Source organism: Carassius auratus, chromosome 3, assembly GCF_003368295.1.
Source record: "Carassius auratus strain Wakin chromosome 3, ASM336829v1, whole genome shotgun sequence".
Taxonomy (NCBI): Eukaryota; Metazoa; Chordata; class Actinopteri; order Cypriniformes; family Cyprinidae; genus Carassius; species Carassius auratus.
Window position 1 is genome coordinate 22030232 of NC_039245.1, and position 23358 is coordinate 22053589.

General features: G+C 35.2%; 1 protein-coding gene across 2 annotated transcripts in view; it reads left to right on the top strand.

Annotated features, from left to right (window-relative positions):
• prkar1b (protein kinase, cAMP-dependent, regulatory, type I, beta) overlaps positions 1-23358 on the top strand; it is a 48591-nt gene that overhangs the window by 8250 nt on the left and 16983 nt on the right. For both annotated transcript variants that reach the window (XM_026214535.1, XM_026214527.1), the window contains exons 5-6: positions 20058-20119; positions 21800-21846. In XM_026214535.1, coding sequence (XP_026070320.1) covers positions 20058-20119; positions 21800-21846 — 109 coding nt within the window. The remainder of the gene's footprint in view (positions 1-20057; positions 20120-21799; positions 21847-23358) is intronic.

The window sequence follows — 23358 nt, forward strand, 5'->3', positions numbered from 1 at the left end:
TAGATATGTTAGTGTGAGATGTTGCAGATTCACTGCAGGGTTGCAGGGTTTCTCTATGCATGCAGTGAACACTCAAATATTTTTATTAATAACTTATTAATGCCTGCTGCATATTTATTGCTATATAAAGAAAGATAAATAGATAGTTTGTGGTCATTAGTTCTGGGAGATTTTATCCTTTTAAAATTTTATTCAGCAAGGATGCATTACATTTTATAATAAAAAGTTGTTAAAAGATATTTCTATTTCAAATTAATGCTGCTCATTTGTATCTTCTGTTCATCAAAGAATGCAAAAAAAAAAAAAAAAATATGAATGATTCCACAAAAATATTAAGCAGCACAACTGTTTCTAACAGTAATAATAAGAAATGTTTCTTGAGCAGATCATCATCATATGAGAATGATTTCTGAAGCATCACGTGACACTGAAGACTGGAGGAATGATGCTGAAAATTCAGCTTTGCCATCACACAAATAAATAGTGAATATATTATTTTTAATAATAATTTTTAAAAGTATATATTAAAAATATATATTCAATATTCAAATAAAATTCAATACGTTCAATATTCAATTAAAAATATATTCAAATTAGTGGAAAACTAAAATTAAAATGGAAATCATAAATCATTTCAACAGGAATGCAATTAAATATAATATATATATATATATATATATATATATATATATATATATATATATATATATATATATATATATATAAATATATATTTTATTTTTTTTATTTTAATTTCAACTAGTTGATAAGGCAACCTATCTTATTTGAATTTACCTTTATTTTTTATATGCATTGATGTACTAAAATAACATAAACTAAAAAAAAAACATTTAAAATAAAAATAAAATAAAAAGTACATGGACATACTTTAACACAATAACTCACAATGAAATTACTGAAATGTTAATTAAAACTAAAACTAAAATGGATAATATAAAGACAAAGAGTATTTTAAAATATTAATAAAGCTATAATATCTCAAAGATACACTACAATAACACTGATTCAAATAGAAAACATAAGTTCTAATAAAATTTAACAGTATTACTGTTTTTTTTTTTTGGCCTGGGTGAACTTAAAGAATTTTTGAAGTGTGGACTTAAGAAACTTCTTTCAGAAACATGAAAAATCTTACTGACACCGACCATTTGAATGGTAGTGAATGTAATTTTTGATTTGATTATTCGTCTATCTTGATCTGTAGACTCTAGTCTACTACATCCCAGATTTGTGCACAGTGCAGTAAACTCAGAAAGCAGCAGCATACACACACCAGCTAACATGGTGAGCGAGACTCATGTGCTCTGCAAATATCATCACCACTGGCACAGATTTGGCTGTTGGCTCTTGCAGCCGTTCACACATATGGCCATATATAGCAGAACCTTGCTTTATTATGCTGCAGTCAGTAAGAGTTTCTTGTTAAGATCATGGGCAGATGTAATCAGCGCTGCTGGAGCTCAACATTACAGCTAGATACTGTAAGGGTGTATCTGGCATGTGGTATAGCCCACCCTAGGGTCCGCCCCGGGTTAGTTGTTGTCTAGTGTGGTTTTGTTGCCATGGCAAATAAAAACAATTACCTCTCGATGGTATGGGAATAACTCATTTGCACAATCTGATGTTGAACTTGACGTTGGGAGTTAGGTCAGCATGAAAGACATGTGAGTCATCAATAAAAAGCTGAATAACAATATTCTAGCACAAAAAAAGATCTTTCTATTTTGTTTATCATCTATTTTATTATGTTTTTTCAGGAGAAAGAATGATTTCTGAAGGATCATGTTTCTGAAGGATCATTTGTACTGTACATGTGTTCAGGTTTTAACTCTTCACAGGTTTCTGAGAGACTTGTTGAGAGGTTTAGGCTTTTCACATACATTTACATTTCTTTGCCTGTTTTGCTTGCATAATTAGTGTTGAAAAGGCCACTCTTTCCATTTTTCTTTCTTTATTTTTACATCTATTTATTTTTAAGTTTTTGCATTACATCTAAGTGTAATGCTGTGTCATTTCGTATATTTTTTGTAGAAAATGTTTTATTTATTTATTTATTTATAACCGTAATATTATTTATTCCTCTGCTGTAAGAGTATTAATCACATATCACAAAATAATTTTACAGTGCTAAAAGAAATCTATATTCTCCTAAAATGGGCTTTATTTTCTTTTTTACGCAGTATGACCATTATAAATAATTAAATATAAAATGTATTTTCTTTATGCAATGATTCTTTTTTTGTTTTTCTACAGGTTTTGTGAGGATCACGTGTTGTTTTTGATTAGGCCTATATCATGCTATGCCAGTGTATATTTCTTTATCTCTAGTTTTATCTATGTTGTTGATTCAGCAGAAGTGAACATTTTCAGTGTTATTTTACCCGCAAACACAAGTGGACATCTGAACCTACAGAGTCTTGATTTGCACTAACAACATCCTATCTGGGGCCCCAACTCTCCCTCCTTCCAAAGGGGCCCTTCAGCATCTCAAACAACAGAGCTTTGTGTTCCAATTAAAAACCAAAATACCAGAAATCAGCAGTAATGAGTGCTTGAGCTGCACCGAACCACTGAACTGAGCAGTACTACTGTACAGTACATACAGAGGCATTCTTTATCTGTTTTTACAGACATTGTGTTGTGGTTTTTATGCACATTTGTGCACGTACATGAAGTAAGTCACTGTGTGCAAATACGTCATACTTTCTAGAATTAGACTGATAAGCTTGTGGAGATTAGCATGTAAAATAATGTTTTCCTTGTATAACATCATCACAGCTCCAAAGCACGGGTAACATAACGCGGTTAAATGTAATAAAAGCATGGTTAGTTTGATTTTAAATGCTTTCGATGTCTCCTGATAACTCATAGTGGCTTTATCGTGTCCAAACATATCTGTTTAGCTCCCCTTTATAATGTTAACCTGCTCTTAGCATAATGTCTGTCTGGTTTCCTGCTCATATCTGATATAAACTTCACACTGTGATTGTGGGGGACAGCTGTTTCACGCACCTGCGGACCAGACAGTACTGTTAAAAATGACCTTTAAAGTAGACGGTCACGCTTTTGTAATGCTAGCTAGTGTGGCTATTGAGTTTCATATGCGGTCCAGGTCCAGAAAGAAAGGTGGATTAGGTAGAACTTTGTCTGAAAGTTATTCATCTATTTTATTATTTTAACAGTTTTTTAATTTAGCCAGAAAATGTTCAAGTGAAACACTGATGGAATTCTAAATAAACGAGAGAAAGACAAGGACAAACGAGCTGTCTTTATGCAGACTGAGTGAAGTGTGTGTAATTTGTTAGCATTCTTCAGTGGATGGATGGGTCTGTGTCTGGAGAACCTCAAGTCTGTCGTCACATGTGCACGTTAGCTATCTTTGTCAGTCCAGCAGGTCATTTCGCACTAGAATGTCAAAAGAGTCAATTTTTTAATCAAATTAATTTATATAATGCTTTTGGCAAAACCCATTGTATCAAAGCTGCTTTACAAAAAAAGAAAAAATTAAATAATGTATTGCCCTATGTGACTAATCCATATATATTAGGGGTGTAACAGTTCAGTTTGTATCACAAGTAAATGCAATAGAGCAAAGATACAAATAAAATAAACATTGCTTTTCAGGTATTTTAGTTAGGTCTAACAGTATTTTTAGGTACATAAATTGAATAAAGTAATCAAATGTAAAATAACATTGCATATTTGACTGTATAAAATCGTATGTTAATCTTGTGTATCTATAAAGTAGTATTGCATCCTTGATATCTCCAAAATTTAATATATTTATAAAAGAAAGATACAGCTTTACGATTCTCTCTGGAAAAGGCTGAGCTCCACGCTGTGGGCGGAGCTAAAGAGTGACTAGCACTTGGGCGCCGAATGCCAACAAAACAGACATTTGATGCTGTTTCACTTACCGTCTGCAGTTCTGAATCATGACCGGGATCTTTTATAGCTGGAACGGCTCCATTCTTCAGTGTCAAACAATGTGCAAATCCAGTGTCGAACACGGCGTTGTTAACAAACAAACTGTATCCACTGTTTACGAAACGTTGGGTTCTTCGGGAAGCTGAACAAAGTTATCTTTCACTTACAACCAACTTTGGAGATATTCTTCCCGAGTGAGTCCCGTGCAGCGCTGCTGAATAAAGAAGCGCTGCAAAAGCATCGATAGCTAACTATGATTGTTAGTTCCATTGAACTAACGTGAACTAACGACGGAGCTTGCGACCATAGTTCAGTCCCTCCAGGAATTCAAGATTTTTTTTTGGTGATTTTTGCAATCAAAATGCCTTGTTTTCCTACGACTTTTTTCAAAATTTGCGATAAAATTAGCAGCATTTTTTATTGTTTTGCAGTGAAAATATACCACATACAACATTCTTCTAACACTGTTATGACTTTTCTGACTTCGAAAGCCACAGTAGGTCTCCAGATTAACATTTGAGGACACTAGCACTAGTGCCATTAAGTTCTACAGAAGGTGTCTCCAACAACTGACAGTAAAGCACTCATCTCAGAGATGTCTATTTGATGTTTGCATTTACATATGCAAGATGTATTTTTAAGAGTGCTTGTTCACCTGCAATACGTCTCTAAGATGTTTCCTGTCAGATGTCATTTATTAGAATGCATGTAAAACTGCTTCTGAGACCTTTATCAGAGTACACAGCAGATGATTCCCGGATCTTTAGCAGACGTCTTACAGATGTAATAAATATCATTCATAATGTCATTCATAATGTCTAAATATAATTTAATGAATACAAAAATATATAGGCTACAAAAGATTTTGAGTTTATTGAACAATGTTTTTTCTGGTTTCCACATCAGTGGCATTTGTTCTGATATCAGCTTTAACAGAATTCTTTGCTCCTCACAAGATTTCCCAAAGATGTTAATTATGTGGTAAATTCGACTGCTTTCCTCACTGTATCTCCCAGCGCTGTGAATATCAGTGTCTCGTGATCGAGATCAGCGCGTGTTTCCGGCTCGAGCAGATAAACAGTTTGCGCAGCCCGAACAAGTAGCGTGGATTCGTTCTGCTTTCATTTTTTTATCCAACACTGTAAAACCCGACAAGTTAACTTAACTCAAATCGTTTGAGTAAACCGATTGCCTTGACTGTAATACCCGACAAGTAAGCTAAACTCAAACGGTTTGAGTAAACAGATATCCTTAAGTTATGTTAACTCAAACCATTTGAGGAAACCGATTGCCTTAAACCATTTAAGTTTAAAAAACTAACAGTTACGAGTACTCTGAACTTAATTCAGTTGAGTTCCCTGAAAGAAGATATACATTGCAATTAAGTGATTAAGTGATTAATTGAGCTTTAGTGATGAACACCTGCTGTTAACAAACAGAATCACTGAAGAAAAGAGAGAAAGGAACAACAGCTGACTTCAGACACAGCCTCACTCAAACCTGACAAGTTATGTTAACTCAAACCGTTTGAGGAAACTGATTGCCTTAAACCATTTAAGTTGAAAAAACTAACAGTTATGAGTACTCTGAACTTAATTCAGTTGAGTTCACTGAAAGAAGATTTACATTGCAATTAAATAATTAAGTGATTAACTAAGTGCTGATTGAGAATTAGTGATGAACAGCTGCTGTTAACAAACAGAATTACTGAAGAAAAGAGAAACACAAGAACTACTACAACTGACTTCAGACACAGACTTAGATGAAATCAACTGAAATAAAATACATGAAATCTCTCAAGATCTGATGAAACAACCCCACAAACAGCATCACCAGCTCCACTTATTAATAACCAGACTGACTTTATTTCTGTCAGACGTCTACAGAAGATCTTATTGAGAATGAACTAAGGTTTAGATGTTGATTTATTGTTTCATTTGAAGTAACCATGTTAGAGATCACTGTTTGCTTTAGTTGGGCTCTTGACCCTTGACTTCTGTCTTAGTCTTTTCTCTGGCTGTTATAACCGTGTGTTTCTAAAACATATTTGTTGTAACTCAAAAGCCCAGAAGAAATGACATCAGGTGTTAACCTGTACCTAGGTGTAGGATGTTATACTTCATATAGGTGATGATAATTATTCACAAATATTGATCTGTCTAATCGTAGTCTAATCTCTGAGGAAACAAATGTGTAATTAGTAGAAGAGGATCTAATACAAGTGACACTAAGAGTCTGTGATAATCAGTTAATATAAAAATGGCTTCATAAACATTTTGTACACATACATTTGTATTCCATCCCAGTAGTTGGTCAGACACAGACATCAATAATCAGAATATGAACCTCAACAATGGTGACAAAAAAACATGCTGCAATGCATGCTGGGTACTATTGTAGTACAAAACTCATCCATGGCGCCCAGCATGCTCTGCAGCATTTTTTTTTTTTTTTATGTTCACCATTGTTGAGGTTCATATTCTGATTATTGATGTCTTTGTGTGACTGTTTGACACCATAGAAGACCACACTGTTTGGAAAGTCTTTGTATTAACTGATTATTACAGAACCACTGGCTCTTAGAATCACTTTTACTACAATCAAATTACACAACACCTATTTCATCAGAGATTAGACTCCTAGCAGTTCAATAATTGATGATTATCATCACCGATATAAAGTATAACAATCTACATCTAGGTACAGGTTAACACCTGATGGCATTTCTTCTGGGCTTTTGAGTTATAACAAATATGTTCTAGAAACACACAGTTATAACAGCCAGAGAAAAGACTAAGACAGAAGTCAAGGGTCAAGAGCCCAACTAAAGCAAACACTGATCTCTAACATGGTTACTTCAAATGAAACAATAAATCAACATCTAAACCTTAGTTCATTCTCAATAAGATCTTCTGTAGACGTCTGACAGAAATAAAGTCAGTCTGGTTATTAATAAGTGGAGCTGGTGATGCTGTTTGTGGGGTTGTTTAATCAGATCTTGAGAGATTTCATGTATTTTATTTCAGTTGATTTCATCTAAGTCTGTGTCTGAAGTCAGTTGTAGTAGTTCTTGTGTTTCTCTTTTCTTCAGTGATTCTGTTTGTTAACAGCAGCTGTTCATCACTAATTCTCAATCAGCACTTAGTTAATCACTTAATTACTTGAATGCAAAGTTTTAAAACTTACAGGGTTTAAATCAAGGCTATCTGTTTACTCAAACGGTTTGAGTTAAGTTTACTTGTCAGGTTTTACAGTGAATGTAGCTCTTGTAAATCGGTCATGACGAGAATGCAGGCCTTTCTTTGACTGAAGGCGTATTGCGGTGACGTCACGGGGTGCTTCTAAATCCAAATTATGCTAAACATTTGTGGCAATTATGAACATTTTTGATCTTTTGAGAAAATTGCGGAGTTTGCTTGATTTTGCGATAAATTCAGTGATCGCAAAATCCCGGAGGGACTGATAGTTGTTTTTGGGAAATGCACTCCTGGTCAATGTGTGTGCGAGCAAAATGCCCATATAAGGAGTTCCACCCTTTATTACGTAATGAAGAGCCATGATCGAAAGATTCTTTCCGAAATTTGTAAGAAACTTGGTAGTGTGTATTTGGCACAAAAATACTCTGTTATACGTCCAAATAGTTTTTATGAAACCTTGGCCATGCTTAGCATGAGAATCCAACTCTTTAACATTGTAAATAACTCTGAATGAATGAAACAGCATTAGACCTCCCATTTAAAGTTACAAAAGCTATTCAATCAACAGGAGCGGACTTATTGACTGGGGAGCCCTAAGCAAATTTCAGGTATGGGGCCCCAACAGAATAACTATGTGCTCTTTTACGCCTTTTAACCCTTATTGTACTCTCTCTCTCTTATAGTTTATAATTTATCTAGCCCTGTTAACAATCACGTAGCCGAGATTTGCCATATATATTGCTTCATGTGTGTATGTTGTATGCATGCAAAGATGTATATATCTAACTTTGTTTATATTGCTAGGTGATAATAAATTATAAATTTTTTAACAACATACAATACCAATCAAGCAGTTGAGATTTGCTACATAGTATTTATCATTTTACTGTATGCAGGTAAGATTGGATATACTTTTAGTAGTTGTATTTATATAGCCTATATTATTCATTAAAAAGAGCTCACCCATAAGTATTCATGATATTTTGATCTGTAAATATGGTATGAGTCCTTCCTTTACTGTAAATCTATGAATTATTTTTTGGCTTTTCCTCCTTCAGGCAAAAATCATGCATCATTTAGAAAAGTGCATTAGTGCATTAGTGCATTTCTTCTTAACAAGCCGCACAATTTGAAGTATTTTGTCTTTAGCAACAATTTTGTATGGGACGAGTTTTTTACTGAAGTTAAACATGCACCACTAATAATATGCTGCCTATTAATTTTGGCTGGGAATCATATGAACACTTATATATGCAGTGATATTTTTAGTTCATGTTGGCTTGTCGGTACTTGTATTCATTCTTATAATTGCATTTTGTACTAGCAATAAATTTCCAAATGATAACTAAAGGTTTCCATTACATATGACCAAAGATTTTTCCCTTTTCATGGTACGATAATGAGGATTACTTTGATTTATCGAGCTTTAGCTGTCAAATCAATGCATAAAACTGCGTGCTGCAGCCTGCCGGAGCGCACGGATGGCTTTGGGTTTTCAGTGAAGTTCTTGTAGCAGTCGACACTAAAACATGAGATGAGTGCAGTCACTCTGCAGTGCAGACGCACAGTCTGAAGCTGAAATGCACAGGTCAGAATGTGACACTGAGCTGATTCAATTCCTGACATGGACTCAATTTACATTACCAAAAGTATGGGACCAGTAAGGTTTTTTTTATTTTATTTTTATAAAATAAATATATTTTTTTCAGCAAGGATGAATTAAATTGATCCAAGTTGGCAGTATAGGCACTCATAATATTACAAAAAAATGATATTTCAAATAAATGCTGTTCTTGTGAACTTTCGATTGATCAAAGAATCCTGAAAAATGTATTACTGTTTCCACAAAAAATATTAAGCAGCACAAATGTTTTCATCATTGATAATAATTAGAAATGTTTCTGAGCACCAAATCAGCATATTATAATTATTTATGAAGGATCACGTGAAAATTCAGCTTTTCCATCACAGGAATAAATGACTTTTTTTTTTATACTGTATATATTCAAACAGAAAATTTGACCTTTTTAAACTGTAACAATATTTCACAATATTGCTGATGAAGCCTTGCTGAACAATAGAGATTTCTTAAAAAATATTGTATTTTATTTTTTGTATTTTTACTGTATGATTTGTATCTTGTAAACCTTATGCACTGACATTTTATATTTGTCACAATCATGTATGTCAGCATGCAGTAACATGTTTGTTTAGTTGATCAATGTTTCTCAGAATTTTATAACGCTACCTATTCATTAAATGTATTATATATATATTTTTCTGCAGACAGATTTAGTTAATCCAGTGCTGGTTTCTCTAATCTGTGTGTGTCCTTGTGTTCACATAAAGTAGATCACGCCGCTGGGGTAATCCACCAGTTAAGCAGCGAGTAATGACCCTTCTGGCCTTTGACCCTTGACCCAACAGCCTCTGCCCTTTGCTCTTATATCCCAGCGCTGATGGACAGTGAACATCTTTGGAAACAACAAAGTGCATCACATCATTAATGAACTTTTCCGTGAAGCTCCTCAGAACAAACAAACAGTCATTTCTGAATAACATCTGATCTTTTCTGTTTATACCGTACCTATCAGTCAAGTACAAACTGAAGTAAGTCGCACCTTTTGGTTTGGAGTGTTTTTTAATTAGCACAGCTCATAGTTTACCTGATCGGCCACACACCGCAGGGGACTTGTAAGGGGAGTTTATTGTGTCCCAGTCTGTTTTAGGCTAAGGAAATATGAAGCAGAGGAAGTTCAGTGAAAGCTGAATCACAGCTTGAGAGCTCAGGCTAATGGAGGACACCTTTGACACTTAGATCTGCCTCATAATCTGCTCAAATGCTCCCACACCAGGCGGCTGCCCGTTTCCTTTAGATATGTGCTCGAAAGAGGCACTCTTCAGAAGAGCCAGAGATAAACAGAGACATGAACATATGTGGTCTAGTCGTTAATCGTACACTAAATGTTTGATTTAGTGCCAGGCACTCCACTTTCACAGTTGATTTAGTTAAACATGGCATTTAAGAATTACAACAAAAAACACTTTTACTGTAAAAACAGTTTAACAATTTATTAAGATACTCCAAACTAAAGTTGACTTTTACATTTTAAGTCAAGATTTAGCAGAATTTGATTACTCTAGAAATTTGACTCAACTAATTAGTACAAAGCATTATTTTAGTATACTTTAAATTTAACAATATTTTGTATAATTAGCTTTTATTATTAGTTGATTATTTCTATTTAGGTTTTTATTTCAATTTTAGTTTTAGTAAATGCAGTTCTTCAACTTGAACTTATTTGCTTCTCTTTTTTTTCTTGTTTAAGTTCAAGTTCACCTCCATCTAAGATTTATATTTGATTTGATTTTAGCTTCATTTCAGTTACCAAAAGGTGAATTTTTAATAATGCTGGTTTTATTTAACAATAACAGTGCTGCTTAGTGCTCGGTTTTTCTTAAGTTTGATGTTTCTCCATGAAAAGTTGTTAAGGTTTTGTGGGTGATTTTAGCATGTTGCTATGAACTTACTGTTTTTATTTTATTTTCTTTTTGACTGGTTTTGTTGTAAACCAAGAGAAAGTAAGCCTGATTGTGTGTGTCTGTGTGTGTATGATTTCAATTAATTTTAAATTCCACACATTATTTTACAAAAATCACAAAATTTCCCAAAAATACAGAAAAAAACTGAAATATTATTCAAATTCATAATATCTGTTTTCAATTTGAATATCTTTTAAAGTGTAATTTATTCCTGTGATGCAAATCATAATTTTCAGCATTATTACTCCAGTCTTCAGTGCCTTCAGAAATCACTCTAATATGATGATTTGCTGCTCAAGAAACCTTTCTAATTTTAATCAATGTTCAAATCACTTTTGATCAATTGAATGCCTCCTTGCTAAATAAGAATATTAATTTATAAAAAAATAAATAAAAAAGTTTTTGAACAGTATGTACTCAACGGCCCCTGCAGTTTCACTCTCTATCCTGTAAGAGATGCTGTTTCTCCAGTGACTCCAGATGATCCACAATCAGACCCGGTTCATTTAGTGCCAGATAGCAGAGCGGAGAAAATGAGCACATGGCGTTACATCAGTCCTGTACGCTTATCAACACTGTATAATTTGAAGCTGTTAGGTTCGTGTGAGCTGTTCAGATCTGGCCCACGGGAAGCTGCGATGTTTGGCTGTGATGTGGGCCGCTTTTGGGAGGCACTTGACAGCTTCCACACAGGTGTGTTTGCTCTGGCAGCGGCGATGTCGTACAAACACACACTCTCACCAGGAAGGAGGAGGAAAGTGGCTGCATGGCTAATGAATAGCCTTAACTGACTTGGCCCGAGGATGTTTGTCTGGGCAGTTTTACAGCAAGCTTGTGTGTGTGTGTGTGTGTAATGAAGGCTGTCCCCAGCTGGAAGTTTCACTCGTCTTTCTTCCCGTGCAGAATTACTGCAGCAGTTTTACCCTGCGATTGTCACTTGAGCTGTTGTAAAGTGCTAGTCTGTGTGTGGTCAATATTTAGCATAGCATACCTCTGAAATTCTCTACAACTGTATCTGTGAACATTTCTGAAGGGAGAAAAGTGTGTGATCAACTAATAACTCTGTACAGTTGGCCATGTTTACAAATTATGTGTTTTCACATAAAAGGGAGTATTGCTTTAAAAAAAATAAGATTGATTTATTTCTATATGTTTGGAGAATATTCAGGTGAAAATGATTTATTATTTATTTATTTATAAATTATTTTATTATTTTTTTTACTTGTTTATACATTTATATTTATTTTATTTATTTAGAAATTAATGTATTTTTTAATTGATTTAATTTCCGCAAAAATTAAAGCACTATTCATTTATTTAGTTATTTACTTACCTAATACATTTTTATTTACTTCTTTGTAAATCTATATTTTACTTTCTTGCTTTTATTCATACATTCAGTTAGTTAATTATTATGTTATGACTTTTTTATTATTTATAATTGCATATTTATGTATTTTTAATTAATCAATTGTTATTTATTTATTTATCCTAGTAGTTAATCCATTATTTATTTACTTTTTCATTGATTTACTTATAAATACATATTTAAAAAAATATTTATAAATGAAAGTTTTTTTAATTGATTTCATGTCAGCAATAAGTACATTATTCCTTTTTTTATTTACTCATTATGATATATTAATATTTATTTTCTTATTTGTATTTATTTATTTTGTTAGTTATTTACTTATTTTTTATTTATTTATTCATAGATTTTTAGCTATGTATTTTTATTTACACATTCATTAATTCAGTTAATCAGTTAGTTATTTACTTACTTTTAAATCTGTATTTATATAATACTTAGAAATACATTTCTGTTTTATTTTAAAATGTTTATACTTTCAGCAGCTTCTTATTTTGCTTTACATATCATAATTCAGCACTTTGTCTGTCATCATCTTCCCTGTTCTCTAGATATTGACATCTGTTATTAAAAAAAACTCATACCAAGCTCATTTGTGCATAATGAAAGTGAATGAATCAGTAGCAACAGGATCTGTCTTCTGCTGCCTTTCTAAACGTGTTCCAGTTAATTTAGTTTTAGCCTTTTTAGGCCTCTTTTCCTCTCCCGTCCTCCTGTGAGCAGTGTAAACAGCTTTTCCCGTTAACACTGGACAAAAGGGGGTGAGCAAACACATCTCTCCCTTTCCTCTGCTGGACACAGAGAAACAGGCAGCGCTTCCTGTCAAGTGTCAGACACTTTAGTCTGCTTGTCTGTTTTTATTGCCTGTGTGAGTGTATGTAGGTGAGACGGTCGGCCTTGTGATCAGGACACGTGAGAAACACAGAGCCTCTGTCCTGACAGCACAATACACTTTTCCTCTTTTTTCCGTCCATGGTTCAAAAGGGGGAATCTCATGAAGAAAAGCCAGGTCATGCTTCACCTTAAAACCAACAGAATATTTAGAATAAGGAAATTTAGCCTTTTTAAGAGCCATTGAGGATATTATTGTTGTGTTTGAATTCAAATTAAATGTTCATAATGGTTATGTGGGGGAAAAAAAACTAATAAAGTAATCATAATCTGAATATGATTTTTTTAAGTCAACAAATTTAAATAAAGTAAACAAAAAACAAACCAAAATAGTAGAATGATGTAAAAAGACGTAAGACATAATTGACATAGATGAAAATTGTGGGAAGGTACGTTTTATCAGTGCATAACTTTAGCTGGATTTCCTCTGTTGGTCTGACCTCTTTTTGACAATGTCATAATCTGTTACTTTTTAACTTGATAACGTGTGCCAAATATGTAAGGATCTGTTTTTCCATTTTGCAATGTCATACTGAACTGCAAATCACATTGCTCAGATGTTGATCTTTCATAGCTCTGGAGAATTAATGTGGGTTTGTCCATGTATTAACATTGTCTCATGCAAAAATCAATCAAATGTTGACCTACAGTGAGAGTATTATTCAACAGTTTGAGGTCTGTAAGATGTTTTTGAAGCTAATTTAAGATTTTTTTATTTATTTTTATTATTATTACAATATAAAATACTTTTTTTATTGCAACATATTTTAAGATGCAATTTATTCCCTAATTTTCAGCATCATTACTGCAGTCTTCAGTGTCACATGATCCTTCAGAAATCATTCTGATGCTGATCAGCTGCTCAAGAAACATTTCTTTTTGTAATGCATGCTGAAAACAGTTGTGCTGCTTAACATGATATCATTTTTGTGGAAACCATGACAAAAGTTTAATAGCATAATGTAACTGTATAATTGCTGTTAATAGCGGAGCATTAATTTCTTTATTTTTAAAGAATTACTGACTCTTAACCTTTGAACGATGTAGATTTAAAATGAATGTGGATAGCAGCTCAGATCATTTTGTGTTGGAAGGATTGAATGAGAAACATTTGCATTTATACTCCGATCTTTGGCATTTAATTGCAAGATTTGCATGGTGTCTCCTTGCATATTGCTGGGATATCTTCGAAGATTCTTGTGGAGACAATATTTCTTTATTTCTCTGGAGATGAAGAGACAAGAGACTGAATAAAGCCATTTGCTCTGCTTTTAATCTCATTAGTATCATTCTGATTATTTCCTCCGTATGGTGATGTTTAACAGTGGATTCAATTGTCTGAAACTGACAATTATGACCATTGTTTCTCCTTCCCTCTGTTTCAGTCTGTCTCTCTTTTCCTCTGGCTTCCTCCTGTCTTTCTGTTGTTTTTCCTCCCTCCCAAACATTCCTGCATTCTTGCTTTTTCCTGCTTTAAAGCCCACTGTCTCCTTCAGCTGCTTGTGAGGTGTTTTTGGTCTTGTCTGTGCTGTGATTCGTGCACGATGAGCTTGACACATTCGCTGCAAATGCATTAAACCTCAGTGTGAAGGTTGTGATGCTTGAGTCGTCAACGCTATAAATACTCATTCATTCAACTTGATTAAATGCCATTTAATCAGTCTTTCTGACAGTCAGGTACTCATTTGAACTTCTTTAAAAGTTTGAATGGTTCCACTGTAAATGAATCCACCCATCACTGAAGACAAACAGGGAGACAGACAGACGTATAGACTCGATTAACTGACCAAATGGTGCTGATTTAGACCTGTTTGTAAGCATCTATCTATCCTTATTAAGTGGCTGTGTCTCGCAGATAGCGTGTCTCAGGGTTGATCTCTTAAAAGGACACAGGTGTGTGACTAAGAGTCTGACTCTGTCATCTGTTTAACACACAGCACGCACAGTAGCAAATGAAGCAAACACCCAGACCTGGTGTGGCATTGTTCATACAATGGGATCCAAAACATGCTCTACTTAGCTTTTACTGTCTTAAGGCTAAAGGGTTTGTTTCTTTGCATTCAGTGGTTTTTCTCTTGACGTTTGCGAGTGTAAGGCAGGCTCAGGCTTGTGTGGAGAAATAAAGGAGACTTACAGTAATGTTGGTGCTTTTAACACTTTCCCTTTGAAAGAGAGAGATTCAGTTAAAGAAGAGGTGATGATTTAGGAGCCTCATTAGATTTTGCGGTCGCACATATGCACATGAAAACAGTCATTTACAGACCACTGTGCAGACGCTCAGCGACATCTCATCTTTTCCTTCATAGGGTCTTCAGCAAAGAATAAATGTCCCTGAATGACACAAAAAACAACACAAGCTGAGATTGGTAGCTTTACATGTCAGCTTCAATCATTGAGTAGAATAAAGCACACTAGAACAAATCAGTCAAAATTCTGATCGCACTTATTCTTAGTTTTAAGTATAATTGCCCAAAAATGTTTGTTTAAAAAACAATTTTTTTTTAATGTTTTTCAAATAAATAGTTTTTTTTAAAAGTCACCATGGCTGTATTTGTTTGATAAAAAATACATTAAAAACTTTATTATTTTGAAATATTACAATTGAAAACAACTGTTTTTATTAAAATATATTTTAAAATTTAATTTATTAGTCGAAGCTGAATTTTCAGCATCATTACACTCATATGGTGATTTAATGCTAAAGAAACATTTTTAGGATTATCAATGTTAACAGTTGCTGCTTAATATTTTTATGGAAACTGTAATATTTTCAGAAATCTTTGAATAGAAACAGTTTTTTTTTTTTTTTTTTTTTTAAATAGGAGTCCTTTGTAACATTGTTCATGTATTTTACAGTCACTTTTGATCTGTTTAATGTGTCCTTGATGAATAAAAGAAAAAGAAAAAAACAACAACTTTTGAATCTCGTCAATTATGCCCCGTGGCAGTACGTCATCAAACAGCAGTGAACGTCACTCGCTCTATTAGTTTGTGGTTTTTGGATGTGAACTGTGAATACTCTACTCATTCTTTTTCCCAGAAGCCTGTGCTCTTATCCTTCATAGTGACTTCAACATCCACACTGACGCGTCTCATGTTCTTCAGTGCATCCCACCATAATTCTGTGGTGAATCGCACACCCCTGTAGTCTCTGTCTAAACCCCTCCATATGTTTTATCACTCATATACTCTTACTCAAACCCATCAACTTTTCCTCCTCCCACTCATTCATGGACAGGTTTAGACAAAAACTTTGTTCCTTCTCATGTTGCTGTCTTCCTCCTCAGTTTTTTAATTCCTTCTCCTGCTCAAAAGACCAGCATATGTTGGTCAAGACTGGTTTATGCCGGTTAGTGCTGCTTGGTGCTAGTATGAAATGGTCAAACAACATTGTGTTTTTGACCCAGGTGCCATTGCCGGTTGAAATATCCGTGTGAGGACACCAGCATCTAAAATACAGTGGTTGTTGTTTATGATATCCTACAATTATGTGTGTGCAGTTAAGCTCTTGGTGGGAAAAAATAAACAAAAGTGAAGAAACAGTTGAAAGTAAATTCATTCATAAATGGTTTATTTTTTTCTCATATACACTCACTGGCCACTTTATTAGGTATACCTTGCTAGTACCTTCAGAACTGCCTTAATTCTTCATTGCATAGATTCAACAAGGTGTTGGGAACATTCCTCAGAGATTTTGGTCCATATTGACATGATAGTGTTCCACCACATCCCAAAGCTGCTCTATTAGGTTGAGATCTGGTGACTGTGGAGGCCATTTGAGTAAAGTGAATTCATTGTCATGTTCAAGAAACCAGTCTGAGATGATTTGAGCTTTGTGACATGGAGCATTATCTTGCTGGAAGTAGCCATCAGAAGATCATAAAGGGATGGACATGGTCACAACAATACTCAGGTAGGCCGTGGCATTTAAAGTGAAAGTGACGTGACATACAGCCAAGTATGGTGACCCATACTCAGAATTCATGCTCTGCATTTAACCCATCCGAAGTGCACACACACACACACACACACACACACTGTGAACACACACCCGGAGCAGTGGGCAGCCATTTATGCTGCGGCACCCGGGGAGCAGTTGGGGGTTCGATGCCTTGCTCAAGGGCACCTAAGTTGACTCAAATCCACAACCCTAGGGTTAGGAGTCAAACTCTCTAACCACTAGGCCACAACTTCCCTTAATTATTTTGCTTAAATCTGCAGGTAACTTTTTATAATGCTCAATTGGTACTAAGGGGCACAAAGTGTGCCAATAAAAAATATCCCCCACACCAGTAAACCACCACCAGCCTGAACCACTGAGACAAGGCAGGATGGATCCATGCTTTCATGTCCTTAACACCAAATTCTGACCCTAGCATCTGAATGTTGCAGCAGAAATCGAGACTCATCAGACCAGGCAATATTTTTCCAATCTTCTACTGACCAATTTTGGTGAGCCTGTCCGTATTATAGCCTCCATTTCCTGTTCTTAGCTGACAGGAGCGGCACCTGGTGTGACCTTATGCTGCCGTTGCCCATCTGCTTCAGGGTTTGATATATCGTATTAAAAGATGGTATTCTACATACCTTGGTTGTAACAAATGGTTATTTGAGTAACGGTTGCCTTTCTATCATCTCTAACAAGTCTGCCTATTCTCCTCTGAACTCTGACATCAACAAAGCAATTTTGTCCACACTACTACCGCTCACTGGATATTTTCTCTTTTTCAGACCATTCTCTGTAAACCCTAGAGATGGTTGTGTGTGAAAATCCCAGTAGATCAGCAATTTTTCAGATACTCAGACCAGCCCGCCTGGCACCAACAACCATTCCACTGGTCACTTAAATCCTCTTTCTTCCCCATTCTGATGCCACTATAAAATGTTCATATTGCTAATGCTTTTATCACGGTATACGATTATATCACAATATTGAAATTTAGTTTAAAAAGTAGCCATAATACAGTATAACAGGTTTAACAAAAATAACTGAAAATTTCAATAAAATCATGTTTGTTTTCTTTATTTTATAAAAGCACAACATTTTATTGATATTGTGAGTGCAAACAAATAAAAGTAAACCCTTTGATGTAGGGGAGAGCGGTGTACAAAGTAACACTTTCTCAGTTTGTGTAAATCCACATGGCATTCAGAATATATATTTTTTTTCTTATCCAACCTTGTAGTACTTCTCAAACACTTCCCACCCACACCTTTCTCAAATTTAAGACCGATCTCACCACCGCTCATCACCAGCCACCTTCTCAGTGCCTTTTCCCTCCTTTTAACTTCAAGACTCCTCTGATCATTCCTCCGTCTGACTTCATACTCTGTGACATCACACTTTGAGTTTAACCATCCTGGTCCTTGTAATGGCTACTCACAGCTTTGTTTTAACCACTTCACCTCGCTGAAATAGCAGCGTTTCAGTTCTCCAGGGAGCCATCATCATCATCTCCCACTGAAATCGTATACATCTTGTAATGCCGCAGGGCTGTGAATGGGTTCGAGTGCCGGGGAATCCCCGCAGCCAGACAGCTGATGAGAGCTCTCGTGGTGGAACGTTTTAAATAAACATTCTTTACACTCAGTAAACCTCTAAAACCAAGTGCTTGCAACCGAAGACCACCTACAGAACCAGATGCTCCATTATTTGCTTTCAAGATTGGAATATGAGCTTCAATGCTTCTAATCATTGCATTACTGCTTTCTCTGAAGTAAAATTCATGCAATTACTTTTATATTCTTAAATATGAACTCAAAGGAACTCATTTTAACAACCGCTTGCTGTTTCGACATGTTTTGTTGGCCTTGGTTGCATTATGACCAATGTTTGCTCAGGCTATACATGCAGTGTTGTTATTGTTAACTAAAATCAAAACAAAAACAAAAAAAAATGTTTTTACTAATTAGAAAAGAGCTGAAGCTAAATAAAATGTAAATATTAGATGATAAACCGAAGCTTAAAATCCTTAGAAATGTATAAATGTTGCCTTTGCAAATAATTGAAATAAAATAGTTTAAGCTGAAGTAAAATAAGTAAAACTAACTAACTCATTAATTATTTAAGTACATTAAAGCTAAATAGAACTATTAAAAAACAATAAAAGCTAGAGTAGCAGCACAACGCATTAGGTGAAACATTAGATAAAAAACTTAAGCAGAAAAATATAAATGTTGCCTTAGCATCTAGCTGAAATGTTTTAAGCTTACGTGCTTAAATGACTAAATAAAAATATTTAAAATAATAAAAATTAGAAGAACGCATGGTAAAATTAATAAAACTTCAAATAATATGAAAATAAATAAATGAGAGTATACAAATTTAAGCTAGTGTAGGATTTACTTTGAAATGATTTTTACTCAGGACGATTTCACAAATAATGACAAAGAAGCAGGTAACATTGAACTGACTAATGTAAAAAGAATATTTTCTTGTAAAACGTACCCCAATAATTTTTGTTTTATTTGCAACTTCAAAAAATATTTTTTTACAGTGTCAAATATGATTGGTTGTTGCTCATCTTCCACTTTTTTTTGTCACAGTCATAATTAGTTCCTCAATTTGTACGCCTTGAGATGTCAAACCTATTTACATATTTATCATGCAAACATAACATAAATACAGCTACTGAGGCACAGACAGCAGCAGCAGTGAATAAACACTGCCTAACACCGGCAGCAGTAAGCAGAGAGGTGTATTGTGGGACTGGAGTCAGGGCTCATGTGGAAGGGCATTATCAGGGTCATAAACTTGTAACACTTACGACACTCTTTGCTTTCACACAGACACTGTTGTGTGGTTTTGTTTCTTGTTTGAGGGTGTGTGTCTCGTAACGATCAGAGTATGAGCATTTACTGTTAGTTTGTTGTCTTTTGTATGTTCAACACATGTGTTTTTTACGGTGAAAACGTGGGGTGAAGGGTGTGATGCAGCACCCTTAACATGGTCGTGTTGCACTTGAGCTCTGTGACTAGAGCGTGCATTTGGTATTTGTTTTTCCAGTCAAAAAGCTGACACCTATATTACCTATATGGTTTACTTCTATTTTTTAATTTCCAATGATTGAATGAGAGATTAATCTAATGTATCTCTTTTTTCCTCCCAGTGACATATTTGATGCCATGTTCCCGGTCACACACATCGCGGGAGAGACAGTAATCCAGCAAGGTAAAGTGTGGAAAAACCTTTTAATTTCACACATACAGTAAATGTTACCAAATTATCAAAAGTGAGATCCCTACACTGATTTGGAAGCGGAAAGACTGAAGTATCTCAAAGCATACGGAGACGGTAGCTGGAATCTCCTGTTGTTTCTCCAGAAGAGAAAGACCCCAGAAATGTGTCTCCAGAAAAGATCTCAACTGTATTTAGAATACTAGAATATAAAGCCAAACAGAGAACAATGCTCTCTATCCTATTCTGTCCACATTAAGGCCTGTGCCAACAGTCACACTAAGCAATTTTAGGAGAAGACAAGGCTGAATGATGACACCCTCACGTTGAGCTATGGAAGAACAACCACAAAGTCCAAACTAAGTGCTGATACTAAGTGTACAAATGCATTGCAGATTGCTTTAGTTTTGTTAGAAGGAATGGTGGGTGATGAGGGTTTTTTCTACAGTCAAACAATGAGCTCTTTTTTGGTTTCATGTGGAGTCCATAAAGTGATAGGGAACAATGAACTGCATGCACGTCTTACATACTCTCTGTGCAATGCAATTCTTCAACCAGAGTTTCGAAGCATTTATCTAACACGGGCAGATTGCCCATAAAATAGATCTAGGAATGTGCAAAGTTTTGTTTGTGTGTGTGTAGAAGTGTGCATGTGTGTGTTTTTGTTCTCGTCAAATATTTGACTGCACTCTGTGACTCAAGGATGTGTTAGCCAAAAAACAGAAACTTCAGAGCAGAGGTGATAAAAGACAGGAAGACAGGAACAATACTAAGAAAAATGAGCTGAACGGGTTGAAAGAGAGAGAGAGAAACGGTGTGTTAGCCACTAGTGACCGGTGAGTGTGTTAAGATGAATTGCTTGTGTGATTTATGAGCGCTTAGTGTGTTCGGTGTTAATTAGCCCCGTGAACCCGCGTGAACTCAGCAGCGTACGGCTCACGGGCGCTTTTAACTCTTCGGCATGCGCAAACACACACGCTCGCTACCAGGATCCCAAACACCAATTTCAACACACACTCAGACATCAAAGAGCCTCTGAACCTACAGAAATCCTGTATGTAACCTGTGGCCTTTAACTTGGAAATGTTGGCTTCTGGCACACCCAGCCATCCATTAAAATCTCTCAAATGGGCTGCAGAAGATGGAGCCTGGGAATCATTTAGATGGCACTGCTCTGGGAGGTGCTGATGGTTTTAAAGTGGTGTGCCATCTTTTATCTTTGATACGCACGACTCTTGTGTGTTCTTGGGAAACGGGGAGTCGGGAAGAGATGGAATCTGGGAATTAGACGACATTATTTATCTTTTCCTCCTTTCTATCTTGGATTTAAAGGCCCCATGAAAAGAAAATTGGAGTTTGGTGGCTTTTAGGCTATTTTCGTTCTTGTAGATGCTAATGCATGCTTAAAGGATTGCAAAAATTGACTTTTAGCATATATAGAAATGCATTTAAACTTTACAGTCAACCATTCAAAAGTTTGGGTTCAGTATTTTTTGGTGAGACTTAAAATCTTAGCGACCCCAAACTTTGAAATAGTAGTGTATGTTCAGTGTTTTAAACGGATTTTCACAACTGAGCAGAAAAACAAGCAAAAGGAAGAAGGAAATATTGCTATTTATCGGTAGTCTTTTTCCTGATTGGAGCAAACTCACTTTTCTCTTTTTTCGTTTTTAGGAGATGAAGGGGACAACTTCTATGTGATTGATCAAGGAGAAGTTGACGTGAGTTCAGTATTTCATACCTGTTTCTACAGCCAAACCCACACGTATGCTGTCGTACATGAAACTTATTAAGATAAACTCATCAAGCCAACTTCATTAAGGCCTAAGAAAGCAAAGAACATGTCGACATCTGCAATACTGCAATAATAATGAAAAATCAATACACTAACGACTGTTGTGTACCAATTTCCTTAATGCAAAGTTAAATTGCGTTTTCCCTATTGACTTGGAGTGGATTGAAATGTTACCTGGGCTTTTTTTTGTGACATTCACCCAGTTTGGGTGACATCTAATAGTAGATCTGTGCTGTATGATAAAAATCTTACCCACTGTTTAGAACACTACGAAAAAAAGAAAAAGAAAAAAAAGAACCTGGACCTCTTACTGCCATTGTTTTATCTTCCCAAAATGGATGGGCCATGGATAAAGTTCAAGTGAAATGATGTGTTATTATCTCCACTGAGAATCCACTTCCCATGTTTTGTTTTAAAGAGAAGATAAGAAGCTTTAAAATAGATTTTCTTTGTAAATGCATTTCTTTTTTCGTTCTCTCAGAAGTTGTGTTTATCACCCTGGGAATCTGAAATAATTTCCAGTTAGTGGTAAACAGGATTGTTTAGTTTACAGGGGCCTTTTCCAATCTATTCTAGCATTTCATTTTCCCCCAAGAGTCCATTAATAATTGCAGTCAGGGCTTCTCGAACTGAAAACAGTCATGGTTTAGTTGTTATGACCATTTTCCACGCCCTCTACGACCATTTAAACAGACTGTTTTTGCTAGTGTACATTGAAGATATATAAATTATCTCATTACATGTAAAAACAACTAACGGCAAATTTACCAAGTTGCTAAATAATGAATAGTAAATGTACATGAATATGAATAAAATATATATGTGACTTTTAATCAATTTAATGCATCCTTGCTGAATAAAAGTGCTTATTTCCTTGAAAAAAACAGTAGAGCATAAATGTGAGCAATCATATGTTAATGTGCTCATGCTTGACATCATAACATTGACAATTTCTGAGATTTTAGAGTATGTCTACATAATTCGTCAAGCTTTATTTTATTTTACAAGATCAAGAAAACCCTGCTGATCTCAGTATTAATTATGTTATACACAGTCTTGTGTATGTGTGATATATCAGTACTAATATTTCTCCTCTGCTCTGGATGGGCTCTGAGGGCACGTTGAGTCAGCGCTGGGTCACTGCCACATCAGACTGCGGCGTATCAAGCTCTTGGGACAGAGACCAGCAGAGCCCTGCTCGCTCAGTCCACCGTACACCATGCTAATGCTGTCAAAAACAGGCAAAATACAGAGATTAACCCATCTTCTCATGTGTATAAGTGAGAAGACACAGCTCCATAAACCTCTCAGACATACGCAAACGTGCTGGAATGCATCTCGAAGACGACGGTAATGTCTCTCATTAGCAGAAAGGATAAATCTGCTGTGACTTTGGAGCACGTCGTACTGCATGCTAATCGGGAAAGTTGGAATTCAT